The sequence below is a fragment of the Stylophora pistillata genome, chromosome 1 (assembly GCF_964205215.1).
Source record: "Stylophora pistillata chromosome 1, jaStyPist1.2, whole genome shotgun sequence".
Lineage (NCBI taxonomy): Eukaryota > Metazoa > Cnidaria > Anthozoa > Scleractinia > Pocilloporidae > Stylophora > Stylophora pistillata.
This window is the reverse complement of record NC_142519.1, coordinates 13631067-13649508: the sequence shown is the minus strand read 5'-3', so window position 1 is coordinate 13649508 and position 18442 is coordinate 13631067. Positions and strand designations below refer to the sequence as shown.

The window sequence follows — 18442 nt, the reverse complement described above, 5'->3', positions numbered from 1 at the left end:
ATCGATAGCGACCAAAGGGTGTATGGAAAATGGTAAGATAGGACGAATCTTTGTCCAACTTCACGTGCCAAAAACCATTTTTTGCGTCCAAGACTGAGAATATTTAAGCGCCGTGTAGACGAGTAGCAATATCCTCCATACGACACGATTGACGACTTTACAGGGCTTACGTCCTTAAGGCTGTTGCCTTCTTATAGATGTGAGAGGGTGAGCAGTTAAAAGATTCATACATTTCAGGACATTTTTGGTGTCCTAAACCTTTATAACTAGCAATCTGCGTTTAAAACTTAACGTCCTGGTAGCATGACAAATGAAGCCTATAAGCAGCACACTCGGAACTTAGAAAAGAATCCCCAGTACCGCTAACGACTCCTCGCAGATATTGTTGACTCCTCAGTAATTTCAATTCAACTATTTTAAAGGATTTATTTTAGTTAAAACCCATTTTTTATACGACTAAGTCGCCCGATCACTAGGCGTTATTCACATTTGTTCTGCACTTTCAGTTACATTGTCAACGATCTATCTCAGATTCATGGCTTCGGGATTTTGCACTTTTATTGTTGAGATTGGTTCATTCAATTCACTCGAATGTTGCTAGCTAAAGTTTTTCAGTTCTCTTCACTTCCTTCGCTCAGTTCCACCAAACAAAACGGTTGAACAAAAATGCTGTGCACAGCTTTATCGTTTGAAGACTAAGCTAAAACGCAAACACACTTGAGTGCTTCTCAGGAAATTTTATACCATATCTCGTATTCTTGAAAATTTCTTAGATTTTAATAAAACTGCTGTATTTCGAATAAATATGAAGAGCCGGCTGTGTGAATTGCTTAGCGTTGCATTTTGATTAATTTTCGGTTGTATAGCAACACGTATCTCATGGGATTATTTTCAGTTTTAACAGACGGAAGAATCATTAACTTCTGGTTGTTTTAATTAAAAAATATTAAGAGTAAAAAAAGAGGAGTGGGCTAGCACAGCATTATTTACAAGAGGTTAATTTGACCAATGTAGTTATTCCATTTGCGCTTGTTGGTTACGTGACCGGTCGTAGTCTAGTCGGCGCTTCGCGCGTCCTTCCGATTTACCATCTCATATCTAATGCCCGCTCGAGGTATCTACATAGATAGCTGTTAACTATACGCGTAACTGCACGTAAGTTATATGATATGCGAGTTGTAATAAACAGCAACTTTAAATTCAGTTTAGCCGCAAGTCCTAAAACCGAAAAACTACGCGAAGTTTGTCTGATCAAGCCACTGTTACATGCGAAATACACCATGGAGATAGGTAAGAGGAATGTAAGGACACTTTACAGAAGTGGCAACATTGCACAGGCGGCGAGGAAAATGAAAAGAAGACGTATAGATGTAATGGGCATTAGTGACACGCACTGGACGGGACAAGGAAAAATGCAACTTGCAGAGAGCGAAACTTTCATTTACTCTGGAAGAGTTGACGACAACCATAGGGAGGGAGTTTGCATACTGATGTCAAAACGTGCAACAAGATCTCTAGATCTAATGGACTGGACTCTGATCAGCGAAAGGGTTATTCAAGCCAGATTCTATTCCACATACATTAAACTTATGATCCTCCCATATATATGCACCCACTGAAGATGCAGATGAACAGACAAAAGATGAGTTCTATGGGAGGCTACGGGATGTGATAGACAGTGTCAATGAGCATGACATGTTAGAAACAACGGGGGAAATGAATGCTAGGGTTGGAAACGATAACTAGGCCTACGAAAGTGTGATGGGCAAACAAGGGCTGGGGCAAAGAAATGATAATGGAGAAAGGCTTTGCGATATGTTTGATACCAACGAACTAATTGTAACAGGAACATTGTTTCCACATAAGACCATTCACAAAGCAACGTGGGTCTCCCCAAGTGGGAATACCATAAACCAGATAGACCATGTACTAATTAGCAGGTGATTCAGGAATTCAGTGAAGGATACGAGAGTATACAGGTCGGCAGATATCGGAGGCGACCACCATCTTGTATGTACAGTAGTCAAGTTGAGATTGACTGCTGAGGTGTCGCGCCTTTCGTTGTAGTCTGGAGGCGCAATCTTCATCGTCGCTAAGCTCTGTCCTATCAGGAAGAGTGTTCAGGCGTCTCCCAATCACCAAGTGCGATGGCGTTAATGACTCTTCCGTAACTTCGGAGTAGATGTACGTACGGGGTCGTGAGTTGAGCACGTCCTCTACTTCAGTTAAGACTGTAAGAAGTTCTTTGTATGACAGCTGCGCCTTTCCAAGTACCTTGCGAAAGCTTCTCTTGACTAGCTAGATCATACCCTCATAATATCCTCCCCACCGTGGCGCTTTCACTAGAATAAAGTTCCAAGTGATGTTTTGGTTGGTGGCAAAATCTTGGGCTTTCGTGTCTCTGAATAGCTGGGTAAGGTCTTTGTTGGCTCCCTTGAACGTTTTGGCGTTGTCAGATGTTATGGAGGCTGGTATTCCTCGTCTTCCAGCAAATCGTTGAAGGCCTCCAATGAACGCTTCTGAGGATAAGTCTGGGAGAAGTTCCAGGTGTATCACTCTAGACGTAGCACATGTAAACAGGCAGATGTAAGTTCTGGCTGTGCCTCTGGTTGTCTTCGTAAATAACAGGCCGGTGAAATCAACTCCCACGTGCGTGAACGCAGGGATATCGGTGACCCTTGTTTCGGGTACATCAGCTCTTTTGTGGGTCTTGTAAGGGAAACCTAGTTTCTTGCAGATAACACACTGATGAGGCGTTTTCTTTACAAGTTGTCTGCCCTTGGGAACCCAGAATTCACTTCTAGGAGAGTTTCTCTTACTCCTCCCTGATTCAACTTTCTGTGACAGGGTTACACGATCAGTCTTGTCACGCGATGTCGTCTTGGTAACAGAATAGGGTAACGCGCTGCGATGTCCAGTTGAGCGTTTCCTAGTCTGCCTTTGCACCTCAGAATGTTACCATCTTGGCTGAACAAACCGAGTTGTTGCTTTAGATTCTCGAAATTCTTTTCGAGCTTCATAGGTTCCTGTATTTCGCGAATCCATAAGCTCTTTGCTTCACTAATCTCTTCTACCGTCAGGGTTGGGTTTTTGTTTTGCGGTTCTCTTCTTCGGTTTCTCGCTGCTTTAAACGTCTGATAAACTTTAGGATGAGAGCGGTCACTCTGAATAGGTTCGTCGCATTGCTGAATTGTTCGAAGTCAATTGCTTCACTCAACTTTACGGTCTTGATACGCATAGGCTCTTTGGTCAGAGTAACTATAATTGTAGCTGCATGTACCACATTCTCTGAGTTACGTTCCCTTTCTTTAAATTCTCAGAAACATTCTTCCGTAAGCTCTTCGTCACTGACTGCTCCGCTTCGTTTGGTAGAAGTTGCAATATCTCGGAGAGGTTCCATTCGCCATCTTTAATTTCACGGCCCACGAAAAGGCGGATATCATCGGGAATTTTGGTAATAACTACGGGCTGATCCACTTCCGCTTTCTTCTTTATCTTTCCGAGACAACACACTCTCTATTTCGATAGATAGATAGTTTATTTATATAATTTTGCGACCCAAAAGCTGAATTACGTCACATTTACATTGTAAAAACATATGTATAAATCCCTACATAATTAAAGGGATTAAAACCATATCTACAAACTATTAAAATATAGAATCAGCAATCTTGTACCTTAAACGATGAAACTTTTACGAAATCTCAGTCTTGAAAATCGGGTTGAATATGCGTGACTCCCTGAGGTTATAACACTTGGTATTTCGTGGGGGGAGTAAAGTCTTAAGCTTACTGTCTTTGTTTTCCAAAATGTTCTTAAAAAGTTTGTCCGTCAGGACTTGTCTTCTGCGTGACAGAGTTACAAGCCCTGCCTTAACTAGCGCTTCGTCATAAGGAAAACATGGAAAAATAATACGCATCTTCCTCTTCTGCACTGCCTCTAACTCACGAGAAAGATACACGGGTAGACTATTATGAAAGACTGGGCAGGCATATTCAATAATAGGGCAATTGCAGCTACGACAGAACTGCACTAATTCATCAGAACCTAAGCGCTTTAAATGAGAAAGACAGAACTAGCGTTTCCTAGCCTTCTTTACAACTTCTGAAATATGATGGTTCCATTTTAAGTCGCTCGAAACATTTACACCAAGGATCTTAGCATACGAAACAATATCAATTTGCTTTTCATTAATAAGAATAGGACAGAGATCGAGAGTCTCCTTTGTACTTTGGGGGACCTCCACCGGTACATCACGCCACTCTGAAAAACAATTTTGACCAAGTTCCACTCGCTTCTTTCGGCAACACAGGAAGTCAGTTGAGTTCAGGTACTCCTACAATCTTGATGTTGTACTGGAAGCTGTACTCCTCGATGGCATCAATCGGCTTCCCTACCTCATCAACTTTCGCACTCACTTGGGCAAGACGAGCACTTAACCGCCTGAGCTCTGCTTCTGCTCTAGTTTGGCATGGCTGAAAATCTGCTCGCTCAGTTGTGGGAGATCGTTGGTCTCTCTCAGCCTGTGCTGCTGCTCATGTTGACTCGTCGCCATCTTTGTTAGCTAACTGTGATTTGAGATTCCTGATCTCTTCAGCGAGATCTTCAATTTGAGCTTTAGGCTCCGGATTATTCTTCTTTAACGATGAATTAGAGTCAGTCGGCATGTTGATAATTGAAAATTTGACAATTATTCAAGAAAATAGTATACAATACACGAAGAAAATGTTGAAAAAGTTGAAGCTAGGACGGAGCTGCAAACCATGCGTCCATCTTGGTCGCTCACGCTGACCATATTGTCAAACGTGTTTTTTGTTTTGCTAGATCTTAATTGAACATTTATGAAATTTTTAGGTAGAAAATCATTCTGCAAAGAGCCATAACTGGAAGGAACGTACTTTTTCCATTAGATCTGAGCTAGCCTTTCCTACTGTAACAGTGTTTTAGAAAAGTGCACTAGGTATTAAGTCGTAATCAACTTGAGAGTTAGAAGAATCTTGAATTTTCTTCTCACACTTTTATTATAACATAACCAAAGTAAAGCGCGCGCTCTGATTGGTCAATTTAGCGTCCCCCATTTTCCCATGGGTGTACGCTGCTGACGTGAGCAAATGCAAAGACTATTTTTCCGCGCGCGCTTGTTTTTTCTGGTCGCGTAAGATTTGTTAAATAAAAGGGAACTCTTTAGCTACAATGTATCAATGTTATGTTATAAAACAAATGGTAAACACCACAGCGTACATTATTGAGTTATGGATGCACTTGAGAGGTTTGCTAAGCACTCAAGAAGCTAGAGTCGCTCTCGGCTATCGCCTCGAGCGACTCTTACGCTTCTTTCGTGCTTAGCAACCTCCCGCGTGTATCCCTAACTCAATAATGGACGCTGTGGTGTTTACCATTTGTTAACTAGAACGTTTTCCAAAGTTAATGTACCTCAAACAAAGAACAACACAAAAGAGCATATAATTGTAAACAAATTCACGTGGTGAAAATCGCCGAAGCTGCTTTAAACGAATCTACCCAAGATGCATCCTTCATCATCTTTAATAGTAACATCCTCGTGGCGTTTTTCAGGAACTATTTAAAAACCTTTTACAATTTATAAAAACATAAATAACGATAAAACTCATGGTCAGAATTTATGATAGTATTCCACCAAGTTCTAGAGCTTATAAAGGAAATGTCTGCCTCAATAGTGTGTCTTGCAGAGTGCGCTTGAAAGATGCCAATGAGGCATTTTGCCTAAGTTCTTTATGCAAGTTATTCCAGATGTTGGCCCCTCTATCGGAAAAAGTGCGCTGGCCAGTAGCCGTTCTGTATAGTGGAATCTGCAAAGAGTTCCGCGTACGAGTGTTACGAGTATGTATATTTGATCGCTTGGTAAACTTACTCGTTAAGTATGGAGGCGCAAGACCGTTCTGACATTTAAAGGTCCGAACTGAGTCTCTATAAAATAATTGTTCTTTAACAGGAAGTCAATTTAGCTCACGAAGCAAAGGTGTTACATGGTCGAACTTCCTAGAGTTTGTTACGATCTTGCTGGCAAAATGTTGAATAGATTGTAATCTGTTTATATTCTGGAGTGTGGTATTTGACCATACATATGAGCAATAAAGTATCGTACTAAAAACTAGTGACGTTATTAACAACTCTAATGTTGTTTTGTCGAAGCTCCTTTTGACTCTGTTAATTTGACAAAGCTTTGCGAAACAAGATGACACTACACGTAAAATGTGGTGATCGTAAGTAAGATGGGGGTCAAGGAAGATTCCCAAGTCCTTAGCAGAGTCTACTGGCTTCAGTGTTTTACCCAAGAATACCACACTAGGATCTTCCGGTAACCTGCTTAAAATCTGTCTATTGCCGAGGAAAAGGACTTTGGTTTTATCGGGGTTGATAAGTAGATAGTTCTCACAACACCATTGGGCTACACTGTAAAGGTCTTGTTCGAGCTTTTCAATGGCAGCATCAAGCTCAACGAGCGGAAATGACACGAAAATTTTTGAGTCATCCACATACGATTCCAAATTGTAGAAATTCGGTGCCGTGGGTAAATCATTGAGATAAATGCAGAACAACAATGGTGATAGGATTGCGCCTTGAGGGACCCCGTGAGTTATAGGTAGAGTGTCGGAGTAGGTGGAGCCAATTCTCACGTATTGCCTGCGAACAGTTAAATAGCTCTTCAGCCATTTGACAGTAGAGTGCGGTGAGGCTCCTATGGTGAAAAGTTTGTGGAACAGTCTTGCATGGTCTATACTGTCAAAGGCTTTGGATAGATCTAATAGTACTAATGCTGTTATCAGCTTTTTATCCATTGCTTCGAGTATGTTATCCGTAAGCAGGATGTTTAAGGTCTCTGTAGAATGAACATTTTTATTGCCGCTTTGGTGTGTGGTGAGGCGATTGTTCTTTGTGAGATAGGCGCTGAACTGATTCAAGACAATCCTTTCAAGGACACGTACAATCTCGTTTCTCTTTCTAAGGAAAAACGCCTTTCAAACCGACGGAATTGGCCTGAGGTAAATGGTCGTACATATATTGCATTGTGAGCTGTCGTTCAGACAACTAACCCAGAGAATTTCAGTAAGGCAAAGCACCTCTCTATGAAAAAGGCCTCTTAAGTTTTGTAAGACTCGTGACCATGATTTCGAAAAGAAGGAAAACTCTGCAGGCCCAAATATCGAGGCTACAAGACGGTTTTGTTGCCGGAGAACGGTATATTTCGGTCAACTTCAGTCAAAAGGCGAGGTAGAGAGATACACGATTCTTTTGATGGTTTTCCATGAGATCGAATCTCTACATAAATTGATCAGCACACTCACTTAGAATCCTCAGCTGTTTACGCGGAATGCGGGCTTAAATTGGATTGGGCGACTCAGGATCGATCGAAACGCTCGTAATCTTCTGATTTGTTTGTTGTTGTTTTTTTGGTTTTTTCATCTTCAAAAATTTCGTGAGACACGAGAGGATGAAATAAAGAAGATGCTGAGTCCTGGAAGCGAAGTACGTTTTGTGTTTTTTTTTCTTGACACATTTTGACTGGCGTCATATGTGATCTATCGGGCTCTGCAGTCGCACGACAATGTGGAAATCTACTTGTTAATTATAATTTCCATACGTTCAGTGACCCTGTTCCTTTTTATAGCCAATCTCGTTGATTTTTTATCGAGAGAACCAGAGAGTGCTCTTTGTAATCTCAGCATCAAATATGTTTGGTGGTAGTTCTTTTTTAACCACCTGTGATAAATAATTTCAGTTGCAGATCAGTAATAACAAAGTCATAGAATATTGAAGTTTATTGAAATTTATCAAATCGACCATATCGACATTTACTCGAGATTTGTTTATTAACTTTTTCCGCTGCTTTCCATCAAGTATATTTGCCTTGACGGCAACATTTCACCTTAGTTGAAAGGCACACCACTTGCTATATCCTTTCCTTCAACCTGCTCACTCAGTATTTTCTAATCCACTACGTAATTACATCAGTAAATGTCTATGGTGAAACAACTCTGATGGAGCACCTACAGAGAATCAGTCAATGTATTTCCGTATGAAAGAGGCCGTGACTTAAATTTTACCTGTTGATTTCTATAATTTCTAATTTAGAAAGTCCGGTCATCTCTAATTTAAGCATTCAGTGCTTCAGTTATTTATCACACAGTCACCTGTGCCGCTATCTCGCATAGAGCACAGGTGTGGTGCCAACTTCCAAGGTTAAGAAAGGAAATGAGAGTGTAACAGCGTAGCCTTCTGGTATTAGTAATTTCTGAAACAGTTATTTTCGTTAAAGGCCATTCAGTTCGTTATGCGACCAGATTGTCCAAACCCGTCCAAGCGTCATTCCTGTCTTTTCGAAATTTTCTACTACATCGTTGACCGTATCTTAAGCAGATTCTTTGCCTCAGATTGAACAAAATTAGCGTTGAAATAAAAGAATAGGAATTTTCAACCAAACCGAAAGAGCTCATTGCTCCAGCTAAGATAATGTAACAATAGTTACATGATATTCGGGGATTAAAAATCTTATGCAAGGTTTTCAACACATAACAGCCTGTTTGCATTCTCCGTTATAGCATTTAAAAGGTATTTAGGCAGTACGTCTGAGAATTAAAACTCAGGATTGATGATTGAAGTTCTGGAAAGTTACTGGTGACTCAGAATTTCTTTCCTTCTCATCACATAAGCTCGTAATGGATCCTCTTCAAAACATGCCTGAGCTGCACGATGGTTGATTTGGCAATGTACTGCTATGACAATCACGGGTTCCACGTTGAGATAGCAATTGTGCGAGTCTAATCACTACCTTACCTTTTGCTATCAATAAACTCGCATATAACTGGAAAACGGGTTCAACCTCGTTCATCAATCAATCAATCAATCAATCAATCAATCAGATGATATATACTTTCAGTCTAGTTAAGTTGGTCAGGTGGTTAAATATTCCCTTTGGCAACACTTGGAGTTGGTTTTCCGCGACAGCTCTAAATTTGAGTTTAAAGCAAACATTGAGATATTCGGGCTGGACCAATTCATATTCTCTTCCTCCCTGACTAGACCACTTTATTCTTACTTGTGATCGACTCTAAAACCCATACGTCTATCCATTCATTACCCGCGGCCGGGTGCAGAGGTACGATCGATTTCCTTGCTAGTACTCAATATTCCAATACTCCTTTCTAGGATTTTTCTGCTTTTTATTAACAGGCTTGAATGCAAAATTATCATATGTCAGTTTTTAAACGAAATATGGAGACCTATTGGCTTTAAAGTCTGATCTGATCTGCCAACTCGATCATTATGGGGATCAAATGTGTTTATCACGCTAACCCTCCCTCCCCCCTTAGAAAAAGGAAGGAGATACGTTTTCTCCGTTTTCTTGCAGTAGTCCGGATCTTTTATGATGCCAGTAAACTGACAGAATGTATGGTCTAAAGCTAAATAATATTCTCAACCACCTACTTTGTGAAAAGATTAAAATCTTTAGTAAATTTTTTCCCATTTCTCAAAACAAGACATGGCGAGACCTTTGCGTTGCCCCAGTCATTGGTTTTTTTTCTTAAATGCTGATAAGTCATTGTCACTGGTTACTTTTCCAGTGAATTTAGAAAAGGACATGCTACAAAAGAAGGTTAACAACGCTATCATTTGAAATTGATCCCAGAAATCCTTCTTTAAGAAAAATTAATTTCAGTCCTTTTTCCCACGGTTGGACAAGTGAAAAATGACTGAAGAACAAGTAACAATAGATATGCGTTATTGACAGACTGTGAGGTCAAGATGGATGGATATTGGCCGACTTAGTTATTTATTTATTAATTTTTTTTGCGTTTTTATGGATCGCGACGAAGTAGAGGCCCATAAAAATGCAATATCCAGCCACGTTGACCGTACAAGCTTGATGAATAAAAGATTTGTTACATAAGTTCAGCCAAATCCCAGCTAAATAATAATCAAAAATACTTTTTTATATAACAAACTTGAGTGAATATTTTACATGAATTAAATTCTGCAATCAAGGGAGGATTTAGATTTGGTCTTGCTCTTGATTTAACCTATCTTGTTTACAACTACATTATCAAAGACGTCAGAGAGTGCTACTCACAAGTTTTCCAACCGAGTCAGGTCATCAAAAATGTTTGGTGGTAGCTCGTTTAACTGATTGCCATGTAACCACCTGTGATAAATGATGTCGAGGACAGGTTAGTAATAACAGTGACAATGCTGCTCAATCAGTAGTTCCCAATCAACTAAGTGATCATATAAGTACAGACCTACAATGAAAGAGGACTCCAAAGTAACCCGCACAAAGAAGATTGCAAATCAGTCACCTTATTTTCTATTAGGGAGCAGTGTCAAAAAACCCGGCTTTCTTTATGCAGTCAGTTCAATCAGAGCTCAAAACTCAACGACGGAGTAGCATTTTAAATGTTATAATCTTCGTAGCCAGTATTTTCTATTGATGACTTACTCGCCATATAAATATAGAATGATGCAAACATTTTTTTCTTCTATGATATGAGCAACTGTAAATGAATTTGATGAATTTGATCTCATGGTCGGTTTATAGTGAAAACGAAGACCTCCGATAGCTAAGAACTATGACCTAAGACCCAAAAGCGATGACCCAAAAACGAAGATAATTCTATGGTGATTATTCTAACATTGTTACTTCTATAAAAAAAAAATAAAAAATGAAAAAAATTGCTTTTTTTCCAAAAACTCGTACCATTAATAATGGCCTAGTTGGTAAGACCACAAGCTATTACTTATATAACAGGGGTTTTACATAAATTCTTGCAACAGTATTGAAATTGAATCGAATCGAAGTATGGTACATATCAGAGCAAATCATTTTAATCATGTTTAGAGGAGTTTGCTAATCCGATAGGTGCGTTATTTTAATCATTAGTCATAACCACATTGTATAACTGCAATTTTTAAAAACTGGATCATTGGATAATGCAGTTCAAGACTTTTTATTTACTTAGCCATTATGGTATATGAGCCAATATGCCATAATCTACAAATATGGTAAGCGAACGCGTCAGATTTAAAATCAAAAGGGAGCTAAAAAATCCGGTTTCTCCTTACAAAATAATAATTTCTTGGGGGCGTTTTTAATAAAAAACGATTATTCCACTCGCGCTTGTTGGAGATGAGATGATTATAGCCAACTCGGCGCTACGCGCCTCGTTGGCTATCTATCATCTCATCTCCAACGCGCGCTCGTGGAATAATTGTTAACTATATGATACAGGATTCAATCAAAGGACATCGGTGTCTGATACTATATATGTGCAAATGTATTATTAGCCCGGGTTAGTGCTTGATTAAAATTTTCACATAGGAAAGTTAAGTAGCCTTGCAATTATAGCATATTATGAGCAAGACACTAGGTACGTTAACTCTAAGATTAAATTATCTCCAAGGTCGAAGGAACTACTTATTATTAATGCAATTCGATGTTTCTCCACCTTGTAACGACTACAATTGAAGAAACTGTTTCTATGAACCAGGCAGTTGCTACAACATGGCAACAAAGCCTTGGGCATGGGCGAAGATCAAATGCCCGTGGGTTGCCCGGTAGGGGGATGTCAAAGCTGCAAGTTGATCGGTGCATAATCACAGTATGACATACTTTTGCAGGGTTACATCAAAATCCCGAAAAGCCCCTTCTCATAAGCACTGAATTATCAAGTTTTTTTATCGTCTGTAGATAAAAAACGAGTACCGCAGAACGTTTTTTAGGAAAGGTGAGCAACGTTGCAGTCGCAGTGAATGATCCAAACTTTTAATTTTTCTCTGTGTTTTAAGCTCGACTTTCTACATCTACATTTATGTTCAGTCGGTAAAATCGTATAGATATCGTACCAACTATTTACAGCTAAAAATAATGTCTACAACTACATACACTGTCTATATGAAAGTAAAGTGAAGAAATAGAAGGTCTAATTATTGTTATTATATCAATAATTTAAAAGCTCAGATTTAAAATGTTGAAGGGTGTTCCAGCTTCTTATAGTTCTGGGGAAAAAAGAATAAAAATAAATGTTCCTGGTAGCTTTCTCTTGAATGTATCTAAAATTGTGGCTCACACATGTCCTAAGTTTGGTGAGAAGGCGCAGGGAAACATTAGTGTCAATATCAATTTTCCCTCCACTCAACTTATATCGAAGAATTAGCTGAGAAATTGTTGTTTTCAAATCCAAGGTGGTCTACCCTAGCTCTTGGAGCACTTCAGTAACACTGGCTGTAGGGTGATGGTTTTTGCTACAAAATCGTGCAGCTTTCCTCGAACCCTCTCAAGAGAAGATATGTCCTTTTGGAGATGATGGTTCCGAGCCTCACAAGCGTATTCCAGCTTTGGGCACCCTGTGGTCGTGTAGGCAATTTCTTTAACTTCCTTAGGACTGTTCTAGAGGTTCCTTTTCATCATTCCCAAGACTTTACTTGCTTTACCAGGAATAGATGAGGCAGCTTGGACCATTTCAAATCAGGCGTTATTCGAAGCGGGTACCCCAGATGTTACTTGGATAGGGCGGGAGCTCTTGCCATCACACACCACTGTCTGGGAGCGGTTTGTCTCAAACCTACTAAACAGGGGTCCACGAATGCCATAGTACTGTAGCTTGGTGAGGCGTTTGGGGGGAGCCTTATCAAAGGCTTTACTAAAGTCCCAAACTGTAGCATGGACAGAACTGTTTTTCGGAAGTCTCGGCCAAATCATGGATTGTCAGAATCAGTTGTCTGACTGTAGATCGCTTTGCTCTGAAGCCGTGCTGCATGTCCGTGAGAATTGCGTGTTGTTCTGGGTGTTTCATCGTGTGGATGTGGATGATATGTTCAAGGACGCTTGATGAGATGCAGGTTAGTGAGATGGGTCTATAATTCGCGGGATCTGACTTTCCCCCATTCTTGTGCACAACACAAACATCAGCATGTTTCCATTTAGATGGTACACACCTGGTAGCGATGGAGGCTTCGTAAATATCTGCTGAAATAGGAACGATCTCCGCTGCATATGCCTTGAAGAATCATGGAGGTATCTCACCAGGGTCACTAGCTTTGTTTGGCTTCAAAGGTCATAGCTGCTTAATAACATGTTGGCTCGTAACAATGATAGCACTAATGCTTGGTTTCGGATTTGTACCGACGGCGGGAATATTAGTGGGATCTTCATTCGAAAACACACTGGAGAACCGATCGCTCTAAAGTTCCGATTTCAGATTTCAATCGCATATAATTCTTCCATCGACTTCGAAGTCAGTTAAACCGGAATCTTCATTCTTGAATTGCTTTATTAATGTATGACCAAAAGCGTTTTGGGTTTTCCTCAATCGCATCTCCGAGAAAATCTAGATCTAGATATGAGATGTGCTTTCCTTGCAGACTTATAAAGCTGTTGTTTAGCTCTTGTCTGCCTTCTAAATGATCGGTTAAGCCAAAGCAGATTATGCCTCGAGCTGGTCATATTTTTTAGGTATGCAAGTGCCCATTATATGGCGAATATTTCTTTCAAACTGATACGTCGCTCGAATTAAGTTCCTGAGTTGCAGTTAAAAGTTGTTGCTCGTGTTTTATACTATCAAAGGGGGCAAGTTTCTAAAGAAACTGTGGTGCTGCGTCGGTGGGGGTAACAAGGTAATTTGGTAAAATCAACTAAGTTGAAATTGTAAATTGGCCAACGTAACAAGTTAAAAAGCTGACGTTTCGAGCGTTAGCCCTTCGTCAGAGCAAAACGTCAGCTTTTAACTCTTTACAGTGGCCAATTTATAATTTCAACTTAATTGACATTACCAAATTACCTTTTATACGATCAGTCAACCTTTTTCAGTATGGATGTAAACTTTGCGTGTCACATTTCGTTTCGTAGACATAATATTTTTATAGTAGATGGGACAATATCATGATCAGTTATGCCATCAATGGTTTTGACTCCGCTGATGATGTCGTTATTGTTCGATAACATAGTGTCCAGGGTGTTGTGCGTGTTACCTTGACGCCTAGTTGATTCTTTAACGAACTAATTTAGGTCGTGGTCGTCATACATCTCAAGGAGGTTTTAGGACGCTGGGAATAGGTTCTCTGGGTTGGGCGAGATAGTCAAATCAACGTACAGGGCATTAAAATCACAAGCGAGGATCACATTGTTTTTATGTGAAGTAGCTCTCATTTTCAGTTGTGATGTATTCAGCTTATCAAGGCTTTCTATATCGCAATTATTTGATCGGTAGTAAGATCCAAAATAAATGGATTTCGCATGTTTATTTCGTGCCAGCTGGCACTGGGACCAAATAATCTCACAGTCAGAGCGATTAGTCACTATGGGATGATTCTTTACGGCCTGGAAAACTCCACCATCTCGCTCATTGCTGTCCCTGCGTTTTCTGTGGGTCTTATGATTCTCAGGAAAGGTTTCACTGCTGTTAATGTCAGATTTCGACCAGGATTCATCGCCGAGAATAATATCAGGTTGCTGATCGTTTATCTCAACAGCGATGTCCGCTATTTTGTTATCTACCCTTTGGCAGTTAACAACGAGGCATGTTAAATTCCCTCGCCTAGTTGGTTTCTCTTTGCTCCTATAGAGTTGGTTTGGCGGGGGGGGGGAATTCTGGTAGAGCCGATTTTTTTAGTGTTTCAAAGCAATTCGGTGAGTTAAATGAGCCCACTGAGCTGTGAAAGAATGAGTTTGACATGTTCGGAAGATTGCACTATGGGCAAATCCATGCACGTGGGCGGTTTGCCAGGATGCTGAAAAAAGTAGGCGATATTTCACCACACTTCGATCGTATTTACATGGATCCACGTATTACATTGTTCGCACTGGATTCCGGCTTGATTCTTCTTAACCGGTTTAGAACAGATACCACTGTATGGAAGCGAAACGGGAAATCCAAACAAACACTTTAATTCCAACACGGTAAACTGTCAGACTCACGGTAAACGACAATGACCATTAAACAAAACTGCTACTCGATAAACTAAAAACCTTCCAACTCCCTCTAAAAAATCGCACACGTCAAAGTTAAAAGGTCCGCGTGATTTGCTTATGATAATATTAGCCTACGTAGTCCCAAAGCACGCGCACGCGAGTCGCACGCGCACAAGTTCACTAACGTCCTCTTAACATTCCCCCTCCCCACACTGGGAGGTAGTCCTAGTGTGTTTCCAACTAGGCAATTAACAGTTAATTCCAAGCGGAACCAGTTTGTTAATCGGTCTCATGACAGTCTTGACTCCATACGTAACTTTAGCTACACGGGTGTGGCCATCTCGTCCAGGATACACTTCAACAATCCGTTCTAATGGCCAACGTCCTCTTGGGGTATCGGGCTGAATTACAAGAAACACATCCTCAAATTTTAGGTCTCGGCACTCTGAAGTCCACTCTGGTCGACTGTTAAGGGCTGGAATAACTTCCTTCAGCCATCTCCTCCACACTCGTGAAATAATGTCTTGAACCTTTCGCCGTCGTTGACGCGGATGCAAAGTAATGGTTTCAACGGCCTCAGGAGCGAACTGTCCTCCCAATTGGCCGTGCAAGAAATGGTTAGGTGTAAATGGGACATCGTCTCGTGGATCTGAACTCTGATAAGTCAACGGACGGGAATTACGAAGGGACTCCACCCCTGCGAACACTGTGATTAACTCCTCGTCGTTCACGTCCCGTTCTCCAACAACGGTGTACGTGGATTTGTTAGTAGCTTTTACCATTATTTCATGGGCTCCTCCAAAATGTGGGGCAGCCGGTGGATTGAATCTCCATGTCACTCCAAGTTCGACTGTCTTGTTCTGAAGATGTTTTCGGTCTAACTGGCGGACTAGTTTCTTTAACTCACCCTCTGCGCCCACGAAATTTCTGCCTCTGTCGCTTGTCACGTCTTTATGAACTCCACGACGACTGGTAAAACACTGCTCGTGTTTCCAAGCAAGTAAAAAGGCACAAATACCTTTTCTGCCGTGGTTTTCCGCGTCCTTGAACAGTATAGAAAGGACCTGCAAAACCTACGGCTGTTTAGGCGAAGGGTGTGAAGCTGAAACGGAGCCTCATTTGCGGGAGTGGGGCCATAATTTGACAAGCTGGCCTGTTTCGTCATCTCATACACTCGTTACATTCATGATCCCACTCGCGAATCTCCTCGCGTGCGGGGATAATCCAAAATCTCTCACTCAACTGGCAAAGAGTGAAGTTTACTCCAGCAGCATGATTTCCTCTCTCATGATAGTGCTTCACAATAAGTCTCGTCACCCAGTGTCAACGAGGTAGAATGGTCGGAAATCTAGTATCATATGGAAGAAAACCTGCGAACTTTAATCGGCCATCACTGCGGATAACTTCATCGTCGTCGATGCACGGGTTAAGCTATATCAACGGGCTTTTCTTTGGTATCGGCTTCCCTGAGCTCAAAGCTGTGTACTCGTCACATAAAGCGTCGCGTTGTGCATGCCAAGCGCACTATTTCTCCTTCAGCATCCTTTAATTCTTCGGGCAACAGTTTCATACTTTCATTCCTATTGTCTCTGTTGCGCATGTTTTGTAGTACTCTTCTCACTCTCGCGTGTACTCGAACCAAACGTGTCCAACTGGAAAACCGTTTCAGATCTATTCTCCACTCTTTTAACGTGTTGCTTTGTTTCGGTGCGGTTCCTTTCTAAACATTACACGTCATAAGGGTTGCATAGGTATTCGTGTCTTCTTTCCTTTTCGAGTTTCTCATCTCTGGCATTTCACTAGGTCTGTCCGGGACTTTCATCTTTGACTACCTACTGAAATCATTTGTCAGCCAGTCAGGACCATTTCACCACAAGGAACATTTGGCTAATTCTGAAGGCGTGACCCCTCTTGTACATAAATCGGCTGGATTCTCTTTGGTAGAGACATGCTGCCACTGTTACGGCTCAGTGAACATCTGTATCTCACCAATTCGGTTGGCTACGAACGGTCGGAAGTCCTTGCCGCGTCCTCGAATCCACCATAGAACATCTGTACTGTCAGAGTAAAACTTCACGCTTTCCATTGGTACTTCTAAGGCTGTCAGCAACGACTGTGTTAACAGTAGGCCTAAAATCACACCCACGAGTTCCAGTCTGGGTACTGTCATCGGGTTCAGTGGTGCCACTTTGCTCTTTGCTGCTATCAGGCGACTGGTTGCAGTATCGTTATCGTATCCACAGTGGATATAGACTGCTCCACCATAAGCTTGTTGAGAGGCATCGACAAAAGTCACAATGTGCTTCGACTTAACAGGCTCTGGACTTCGCAGACACCGAGGAATCGTCACCTCGTGCAGACTTTTCAATTGCTCGAACCAAGTTCCGATTTTTTTGGCTATTTCATCTTGAACTTTGTCGTCCCAGTCGTAACCTCGCATCCACAATTCCTGAAGTAGAATCTTTGCCACAATAACGCAAGGGCATATGAATCCCAGTGGGTCAAAAATCGTTGCTACCTTACGCAGGACGTTTCGCTTTGTTGTCTGAAATTCCGGGGAAACTGGAGAAGCGGTAACGGTAAACACGTCTTCAGTACTTTTCCAGGAAATTCCCAGTGTCTTCGTTATCGGGTCTTGACCATCGTTAATCGCGATCTCTGTGGCGCGTTCTTCTGATGGAATCGCCTCAATAACTTTCGGTGAATTAGAGATGCATTTCCTGGCTTACATGCCGGCGACTCCCCATAATGCCTTCAATCGACGGTATAGCTACACTCCTTCATCACCGTTTTCAACACTGTCAATAGAGTCGTCCATATAAGTGGACTTAAGGCCCGTATCAGCGGCAAGGGGATAACGGCCTTGGTTTCTTCGAGCGTTTTCCTGCGCGACGAACTGCGACTCCATAGGGGCTGAATTCTTCCCAAAAACCGCACGGTTAAACTTGAAAACATCTGGCTCTCGGTTAGGGTCAAGATCTCTCCATAGTAGTCGGAAGTGAGGTCGGTCCCGCTCTTCAATCTCTATCTGGAGGTACATTTCTTTGATGTCGCAGGCGATGTCAACAGGGTTTGGACGGAAACGGACGAGGGCTTTGAAAAGATCTTGCAGTAATTTCGGCCCAGGATGAATCATGTCATTTAAGGAAGTACAATTACATTTAGCGGCACAGTCAAATATGATTCGTACTTTTGCTGTCGATTTATCCATTCTCGCGACCGGAAAATGCGGCAAATACCTTCGTTAGCTGGCAACTGTTCGTTTGAGGGAACCTTTCGTAAATATCCTTTTCCAACATAGGCCTGGATGTTTGCTTGATATTCTTCGGTGACACGGCTGTTCTTCTTCAAATTTCTTTCGGTGCTTCGTAGTCGAGACAGTGCCATAGGTTTAGTGTCAGGGAGATCGGGTTTGTTTTCTTTCCAAGGAACGGCTACACGATATCTTCCATTTTTGTACTTTAGGGAATCTTTCACTTTGCTTCAAGCTAGTCTTTCTTC

The 18442-nt window shown here is 41.3% G+C and overlaps 2 protein-coding genes and 1 pseudogene across 2 annotated transcripts; all 3 read right to left on the bottom strand.

The window, feature by feature from the left end:
* Positions 1 to 15189: 15189 nt before the first annotated feature.
* LOC148741312 (uncharacterized) lies at positions 15190 to 15723 on the bottom strand. Its single transcript, XM_088729751.1, has one exon. The coding sequence runs from the start codon at positions 15721 to 15723 to the stop codon at positions 15190 to 15192; it is 534 nt and encodes a 177-aa protein (XP_088585877.1).
* A 1178-nt stretch (positions 15724 to 16901) lies between these two features.
* Positions 16902 to 17381, bottom strand: LOC148741311 (uncharacterized). The gene has a single exon (XM_088729696.1). It carries the CDS (start codon positions 17379 to 17381, stop codon positions 16902 to 16904), a length of 480 nt encoding a protein of 159 aa, XP_088585822.1.
* Positions 17382 to 17666: 285 nt separating this feature from the next.
* Positions 17667 to 18152, bottom strand: LOC148741310 (uncharacterized; annotated as a pseudogene).
* Between the last annotated feature and the right edge of the window lie 290 nt (positions 18153 to 18442).

What these genes read in the sequence shown, in the direction of transcription:
- LOC148741312 (XM_088729751.1), bottom strand. Translation starts at nt 15,723, where the DNA reads ATGGTAAAAGCTACTAACAAATCCACGTACACCGTTGTTGGAGAACGG.
- LOC148741311 (XM_088729696.1), bottom strand. Translation starts at nt 17,381, where the DNA reads ATGCGAGGTTACGACTGGGACGACAAAGTTCAAGATGAAATAGCCAAA.